At 36.4% G+C, this 9,323-nt stretch overlaps 1 protein-coding gene across 2 annotated transcripts in view; it reads right to left on the minus strand.

Moving 5' to 3' along the window:
- Positions 1-230: 230 nt before the first annotated feature.
- Positions 231-9,323, minus strand: part of PRKX (protein kinase cAMP-dependent X-linked catalytic subunit) — a 64,577-nt gene continuing 55,484 nt past the window's right edge. For both annotated transcript variants that reach the window (XM_082778286.1, XM_082778285.1), the window contains 2 exons: positions 4,554-4,702; positions 231-4,022 (listed from right to left, as the gene is read on the minus strand). In XM_082778286.1, the coding sequence (XP_082634412.1) occupies positions 4,577-4,702 (126 nt within the window). In that variant the 3' untranslated portion in view covers positions 231-4,022; positions 4,554-4,576. The remainder of the gene's footprint in view (positions 4,023-4,553; positions 4,703-9,323) is intronic.

Genomic DNA, 9,323 nt, shown 5'->3' on the forward strand with positions numbered 1-9,323 from the left:
CAAGTCAATGCTTTTCAGTATCAGATCACTACCTGAAATGAATTGGAAAATGCACTTCTTGGTACTACTACTATGCCAACTGAAATATTTTCCACCACTTGTGTCTTGCTCTGGAAAGACTTAACTCCTGAGAAGAAGGAACAGTTGTTTTTCTACTCCTCTCATCAATTATTGGATGAAGAACCTCCTCCCACCATAAATGGAAACAAACTAGGTTTAAACATTTAAAAAGTTATAAAGGTTTATTAAATGAATCCAGATTTGACAGATATTACATAAATTAAACAGCAATAAAATTTTACTAGGGTTTATGTACAGATCACAGTGATTTTCTTTGTGCAATGAGGGCTGACTTTATAACTTTGAACAGTACGTATACATGTGAGCTACAACAAGCAACCAGCAACAAACAACATTAGTCCAAGTTAACCTTGCAAGTCTAGCGTTTCAAACTGGTTATGTAGTACACAAATGCCTGCTACCATTACCACTACCTACTACCACAACAGAGTATTTATAAAGCAGTCAGGTTTGCCATAGAAAAGTGCAAAACATGGGAAGTCTGTACACAGTACAGTACAAAAAGAAATCATGCTACAGTCATTAAAAGCTGAAAAATAAATCTATAGCATAGGAAGCACTGAATCACACCTCTTCTGAATGGCAAGCAGATGGGCTGAGGAACAGCCATATCTCAATCACTATCAAACCTGCAAAATCCCTGTTGATCCATTTAAACATAGTTCAGTACCTATATTTTGATCAATTAACAATGACTTTTCTACAGTGGAAGATCACATTAGTTAAAGCTCAGTAGCACACATACTCATTGATCAAGCTAATATACAGGAAAATCTACAGCATGTTCTCCATTTAAATCATGAAGCATTTTCATCATTTGGTTACAAGGCAATTAAGTTTACAATGCACATTTATCACTTAAAACCTTGAATTGGGCAATTAAAAATATATTTATATAAAAAACTCAAAAATAAAGATTGCTTTTTTTTTTTTTAATGTTTAACATTCTCATTCACCAAAGCAGAATATGAAAGGCCTATGGGCTCTTGCAAAAAAAAAAAAAAAAAAAAAGTCCTGATGCAAAAGTCTATATGCAAAAACATATGTTAACAGAAGCAATCATAATAAAATGAACCTCAGAGAAAAGAAACTTGAATGGGAAAAAAAGTGTTCTAGCTTGCTTAAAAAAATAAAACCAGAGTCCTTAGTGCAGTGTGTATTGGGAACTTCTAGTTGAGCACTCAGATAGAACTATGTTAGTGGTCCATGAAGTCCCAGCAAAGACTTAGAAATAAAACCAACTCACTTGTGCAAATAAATAAAATGGGAAGGTAATAACAGCTCATTAGTTTTAAGATTGTAGAGAAAACTGATCATTTAAGATAACATTTCAAAAACAAGGTTTCTTATTATTTTAATTAAAAAAATTGAAAGTAGCTTTGTACTAGAAAGCATGTTGACGAGGTCAGTAGTTAGGCATATGTACACATGGCTCTGAAAATAAGGTGAAGTCAAGAGATTAGCACTATTACAAATATTTTACTTGTTTCTTTAGTCTCTATCATAGCAAGTGCACCCACTGCCAGCAATGGATAAGAGTTGTAGAAAGAAAATCTACTATTTCCTGTTATTCAAACACTCAAAACTTCTTACCACCAATGTAGCACATTAATCAAATGCAACTTCATTTCCTCGGCTTTGAACACCTAAACTCAGTGCAGTTTTTAAATTTTGAAAAACAAAACAAAAATGATATGTACTGCAACAACCAAGTGTCCTAAATATGTTTTTAAATAAAAAGCTGCTTTTGTAGTACTCAAATTCCATAAAATACTGAAAGCTTACACTTTAAAAAACAACAACAACAAAAAACCTGTGCTTTCTTCTCTTAGACAATGTAAGCTGTTTTTACATACTTCAGCTCCTCCAACTGGTTTGGAATAACTAACTCCACAGATACAAATAAAGTAGTCCAGATTCATTTCTCAGGAGAACAAGGCAATTTTACCGTGTTAAAAGTATGATTTTCTATGGATTTCCTGAATTTTATTATATATGACTACACAGTTTTCACTGATCATCAGCTGGGGCCATCAACCTGTGACACTTCATAACATCAAGATGACTCTAATGTTCCAGAGCTACTGCTTTGAAGTAGCACGATTCTGTTACATATTGTACATTTTTGCCAGTAATATAGTCTCTTTAAATGTTAAATTTGTTTTATAAAGAAATAGATCTAATTAGCTAGAAGTTGCAAGCTTTCAAAGCACATATACTATTTTACTACACCTCTGCACTGTTTAGAGAAAGGCTTTCTTAAACAGAAGAAAATGGAGGTAACTTTTCCATCAGGAGACCCCAGCTGTATATCTGTAGTGAAATTATAAACACGTTAGTTTTATCAGCTATTAGTAAAATGCTTTCTTTATAAGCGTTCAGAATTTAGCTCAGAAAAAAATAATCTTTGGCCTACATTTCTCATGGTGTTTTGGATAAATATAGAAAACTGTTTATAGGAGAAACTGTCAGTGTCATCTAATTAAGTAGTTTTATGTAGAGCTCTTAGTCACAGTTGTCAAACTCCAGTGAGCTGATGAGTTTTTTTGGGGAAAAAAAAAATCTAAGCATTGTAGCTTTCCTAAAAGTCAGATACAAATACAACATCTAACGTATTTACTTTTTGGAATCAAAACACTTCAAAATCAATTCCCCTGTATTAAAACAAGAATCATGATATGAAATATGAAAAAAAAATCTTGAATTGTATACAATTTACCTTCATGTTTATGTGTATTCATATACATAGATACATATAGATGTACATACTGTTACTTTGTGCTACTTAAAATGAAGCAGTATTGCAAATACTTCCTAAACACAGTGTATTTAATCTGCTAGAAAGCTGTTAGCAAAGTATAAAAAAAGATTCCTTACGTCTAAGGCTTGAACTCTGTACATATGGAATTCCTGGCAGTGGAGACTTTAGGATATTTCCAAAAGCAGAAGCAGAAAATTCAATCTGTAATATACATTTAGTGTTCCCTCTGATATTCAGAAGTGCCAAGCATTCAACAAGCATGTCAATAACCGAAAAAGTTTGTTATGGCTCATGCTTTACATGTGAAGAAGACAGCAAGCTTGAGAGAACACAACCCCTTTAAAAGCCAGTGAGAGCCCTTTTATGAATATGCACTGAATTGCATGTTTACAGATAGTTGTCATGTGAGAAATTACTTTTCAGACAGTCTACTGTCACTCAATATCCTGGTTTACAGAGACATCACTGTAACAGACCTTCATTGATTAGCCATTAAGATGTATTTTAACAATAAAACATGCCCTTGTCTTTCTGCTTTCAAGTACTATGGTTGCAAGTGTGAGGCATTGGAATTTTTAGGTACAAATCTTATTTAAAACTTAATTATTTTTATTTTATTTTTTACAAAGAATTATAAAATGTATACACGATGATGAAAAACTCATTTTTCCTTTTAAGATTTTTATCCCTAGAGAACTTCTTGAAAAACATTATTTGAAAAATAAAAATCATAGACTCTGCAAAATACAAAAATTTACATCTTTGCACAGTTCCTGTGCTTTAGTTGTATTGTATTCATTATATACATATACACTAATTTGTGCTTTTAATTACACAAGTTTATTATAAACTTATAAAATTAAGTCTATGAGTTAACTATGCAAAAAGGATCTGGGAATAGCAGGAAACTTAACTAAACCATAACTTAAAAAAAATCCTAATATACCATTTTAGTCAGTCTACTTTAGAGTAGACTATCAATATTACAGTTTACTAAACTAATGCCAAATGTTTACAGCTAAAAATTATTCTTGCCTGCCTCCAATTCCTTATATATTTAAGATATTCTCATATTCATATCTGAATGCAGTATCATTCTCATTCACAAAGGTGGTCTTCATTGAAATATGAAATCCATTTTTCTTCAGACTTGCTCTTCGCTTCAGTTTCCTTTCAGTTACTAAGACAAAAAGCAGTGAAAAAAAAATTATAAACCACAACACAGTGCATGTGAATTGAATGTAAACTATCAGCCTTTCATTGTTGTACGACAGAATCCAGGGTATAAAATTAATTCAACAACCTTGTTCCTCTAAAAAAGTCTTCATTCTTAACACAAAAATCTTACAATCAAGAAATGAATGTGACTGTTATGTGTCAAATTATTGTAGATATATGCTTTTAACAAGCTATTGAAAAACATTTTAAGGATGAAAGGACTTTAAAAAATATTTATAAAGTGGATAACTATCACTATAGGAACAGCACAGCCTATGTTATATATTACCTCTATCATTCTGCAGTCTTGCTTTACAACATATTATTCAAAGTTTATTTTATATTGTTTATTACTATGGCCAATTCATGTTGGTTTTAAGAGATGTATGGAAGCATTATTCACTATTATTAATCAGAAGATGTAATTCCTGCACAAGGCTCTCACTCATAGACTTTCAATGTTTTGAAGCAAGCTCCTGACATTTGGACATACCTCTTCTGTTGCATATGTCGCATTCAGAAGTTCTTGAAAATTTCTAAATCTTTAGGGGGTACTGGAGGCATTTTATTCCAGTCATCTTCAGGATAAGCTTCAAAATTGGAAGTATCTCCATCATTAGACACTTTCGGCACTATAGGAGGCTAGTCAGAAAAAGCACAAAAAAAATAGTACAGTTTCTCAGTCAGCCACTCTCCATTATATTAAAGCATACGTTCTGTAAAGAACTAAGAAAAAGAACAGGTGGTGGTGCTGGTAGGGGTGGTGTACATATTGATAGAAGTTCTTCTCTTTCACCAACATTGATTGTTGTGAAAGAAAAAAGCTTACAGCAACACAGACAGGTTCCAAAGCTTTATCTGCAGTTAAATACTGTGGTTAAAGGACACTTATAATGCAGATACCTATTTATTTAGCACTCAAGCTCTAGCTGCTTTGGAAATGGAAATTAACTACTTCAAAATATTATTGCAATTAAGCTTCCAGGCACATTCTTTTACAGAGTAATCTGCCACTCTCCTTCCTCACTCCTTACCTCTTTGGTCAGTTAGCAGGAATCACCATCACCATCAGATAATATAATCACCATAATCACCATCAGATCCCTCTCAACTAAAGAAGAGTCATGATAGCAGTGAGGGTAATTGCAAGAAAAAGTCTCTTCTCTTCATTGCTTTCAAATAGGTTGATTGCTTTGAAAGAGGCTGAAATGACTCGTGCTTGCCTCACACTACCTACTGTGCTTTATCCTAGCCTAGCAGTAAATTGAAGTACGTGAAGAAAGTGCTGCACTGTAAGTAACCGTTATTTCATAAGGATGTCTGTAAAAGCATCTTAATTCAAATGGATCTTTTTAAGAAAAACGAAAGTGTCAAGGGATGTAAGTGTTTCTATCTCTTTCTTCAGAGGATCCTTTGGATTTCTAGTATTGCTCACTTCAGCTTCAGCTGTAGTATTGCCCACCAGCTTCACTCTACCTGTAGTGTCTTGCCTTCTGTCTAGCATCAAGACTACTCTGACTCTCTGGCCACAGGAAGGAGATAAACCACCTCTCCAGGACACTTAATCAATCAGAGGATTTACTGTAGGGTAAAACAAAACAAAACAAAACACTTTTCTTCTTTCAAGTGACCTTCAGCTTTCTATCCCCTTCTCAGTGATATGAAGAACTTAAATATCATCATAAACCAAACAAACCACTTTAGGTTGAGAAAACCTTAAGGACAACCACCAAACTGGCCAAAGAGAGTTACATGACAGGAAGAACTACAAAATGAAGCAAAACAATACTCTCCATTTTCTCAAAAACCTGTCTTCCACCATTTCTGAAATCTAATCTGATTTTTTTGGGCTTCTTAGTTTGAAACAATGCCATTAGCAGGTTTCCAAATGGAAAGAAAGGGTCCTTACAGACAGCAATGACCAAGCTTCAACCAAAAGCAAAGCCTTGTTTTGGCAATATGGCAGTCACAACATACTGCACAGATACTTAAAATGGGCAGAATCTGCTCTATTCTAGAAGCTCAGCTTCTACTCATTGTGACTAAGCAGAGTACCAGAGAGCCGGTATTGAACAAGGCGTACTCAAGACAGTGCTCCAGATCCTAATCCTTCATAACTTCATAAATCCTTCATAACTTCATAAATCCTTCATAACTTCTTTCCAGTCAGCATGGGTTTATGAAAGGCAGGTCCTGCTTGACGAACCTGATCTACTTCTATGACAAAGTGACGCGTTGGGTGGATGAGGGAAAGGCTGTGGATGTGGTCTACCTTGACTTCAGCAAGGCTTTTGACACCGTCTCCCACAGCATTCTCCTCAAGAAACTGGCTGCTCTTGGCTTGGACTGGCACACGCTTCGTTGGGTTAGAAACTGGCTGGATAGCCGGGCCCAAAGAGTCGTGGTGAATGGAGTCAAGTCCAGTTGGAGGCCAGTCACTAGTGGCGTCCCCCAGGGCTTGGTGCTGGGGCCGGTCCTCTTTAATATCTTCATCGATGATCTGGACGAGGGCATCGAGTGCACCCTCAGTAAGTCCGCAGATGACACCAAGTTAGGTGCGTGTGTCGATCTGCTTGAGGGTAGGAAAGCTCTGCAGGAGGATCTGGATAGGCTGCACCGATGGGCTGAGGTCAACTGTATGAAGTTCAACAAGGCCAAGTGCCGGGTCCTGCACCTGGGGCGCAATAATCCCAAGCAGAGCTACAGGCTGGGAGAGGAATGGTTGGAGAGCTGCCAGGCAGAGAAGGACGTGGGAGTGATGGTGGATAGTCGGCTGAATATGAGCCAGCAGTGTGCTCAGGTGGCCAAGAAGGCCAATGGCATCCTGGCTTGTATCAGAAACAGTGTGACCAGCAGGGCTAGGGAAGTGATCGTCCCCCTGTACTCAGCTCTGGTGAGGCCGCACCTCGAGTACTGTGTTCAGTTTTGGGCCCCTCGCTACAAGAAGGACATCGAGGTGCTTGAGTGGGTCCAGAGAAGGGCGACGAAGCTGGTGAGGGCCCTGGAAAACAAGTCCTATGAGGAGCGGCTGAGGGAGCGGGGCTTGTTCAGCCTGGAGAAGAGGAGGCTCAGGGGTGACCTTATCGCTCTCTATAGGTACCTCAAGGGAGGCTGTAGTGAGGTGGGGGTTGGTCTGTTCTCCCACGTGCCTGGTGACAGGACGAGGGGGAATGGGCTTAAGTTGAGCCAGGGGAGTTTTAGGTTAGATGTTAGGAAGAACTTCTTCACTGAAAGGGTTGTCAGGCATTGGAACAGGCTGCCCAGGGAAGTGGTGGAGTCACCATCCCTGGAAATCTTCAAAAGACGTTTAGATGTAGAGCTTAGGGATATGGTTTAGTGGAGGGCTGTTAGCGTTAGGTCAGAGGTTGGACTCGATGATCTTGAGGTCTCTTCCAACCTAGAAATTCTGTGATTCTGTGATTCTGTAACCACAATCCTCCAGCATACCCAAACATTTTTAATAGGTGCAACTGCAAAAACAACTTGAAAATGTATTTTCAAAAGTTCCTACGCTGGGGCAACTACCCAAATTGACAGAAGACTTCAGAAATGCTGTTTCTAAATGTTGAGGGAAGATGTAGCCTGGTCTAAATCCACTTCAATCTGATCGTGCTTTCCAAAAAGCCAAAGAACCTCAAGGCCTGTAGAGAATGGATCTTCAAGAAAACTCAGAGATACCTGCTTCACCACAGAAGATGCGTGATATTCCTGCCTCCCTGTAAGCATACTGACAAGAAAACAAGTTCTGTGAAGTGATACAGAAAAAGACAAATTAAGACTGACAGAATTATTTTCTCTCCTCTCTCCTAGCCTTTAATGTTATTTGCCTAATACTGATATTTGAGATCTTAACAGGACTGTGAATCAATGTTTCATCTGTACAATAGGTCAATTCAGGCTTTTTAGAAAGAAAATGGAGCACTGTATCCATTATTTCATATTTTACATCTTTTCATCAGTATGTAATAGACTAAGATTTTGAAAACTGATTCTGCCTCTAACAATAACAAAGTAAATTTCTGAGCCAATTTATGTCTTTGATCTGAAGTATAATTCAACAGCATCTCAACTTCTAACAGTTTAATTCAATCATCACTAAGAATAAGAAACACCATTTTGAATTCATAATCCAAATGCTACAGTGACTTTTTTAAAATAAAAATTTTGCACAACGGGTGTTTGGATCCAAGACTAACAGTCTGTTTTTTAATACTATTTGTTTGCTACCTATTTAGTAATAGAGTAGATTGTTGTAAACTTCAGGGTTGAAATACTTATAAGCATATGATCTCACGATTTGTGTTCCTTGCACTTTTTCGTGACCAGAATTTACAGTAAATAATTTGAAAATTGTGTCTTAATTACAATGCCACTAGGTAAAACAGTAACTGGATATAGCAATTCCAACATAAAAAAGAAAAATCAGCTACAGTGTTACTTTAGGATGTTGTCTACAAGAATACATCAAGAACATTTTCACCTCTCAACTACTGTCCACAAACACAATTTAAGATAGATACCCAGAAATTCATTCTAAGAAATTAATGCAAAGAAAAGTAAAACCAAACATGTAATCAGTACTGGACTGACTGTATATGGCAACCTATATTACTGAAAATCACTGCTATAAGAAACCGTACTAGTCAGAAATTTGAGGAAGGAAAGAAGGAAGGCAGTTTTACTTCCAAAGGTCTTTAAAAAGCATTTTTACAGTGTTGATAGCTTTTGCAAACATCTGCCCTCATATAACACTAGAATTCAGTGCTGTTAAAAAGTACGTTAGAATTACATTCATAAATCCTTCTCTCTCACCTTCTCTCTTCATCCTATTCCCATATGCTTTACATTTTATTAAAGCATTTACCTGAGTTGAACTTGGCAGAAAAAAAAAAAACTCAGTAAAATATTTCCACATATATACACTGAAGAAACAACAACAACCACCCTTCATCCCTACAACAGTAATTACATACAAAACCCTACAACTGAAAATTAAAACTCATTGTATGTAATGCTAATCAACTTACTTGAGCAGAACGAACTAGGGTTTTTCTACCTTGCTATCTGTAAGAGTATCAGACAAATTGCAAATAGACAATCAAATAATTTAATTCTGTAGTGTAAAAGAACAAAAACGCATATAATTATTGATACAGGCATATACTGCTCACACACACACGAACACACACAGCATCAAGTCCTTAACAGAATAGTTTAAATGAACAATTTCTGGTTATCATGCCCTGTGCAGCATTTTGCAGAA

Source organism: Aythya marila (genome assembly GCF_965140915.1).
Source record: "Aythya marila genome assembly, chromosome: 1".
Classification (NCBI taxonomy): Eukaryota; Metazoa; Chordata; class Aves; order Anseriformes; family Anatidae; genus Aythya; species Aythya marila.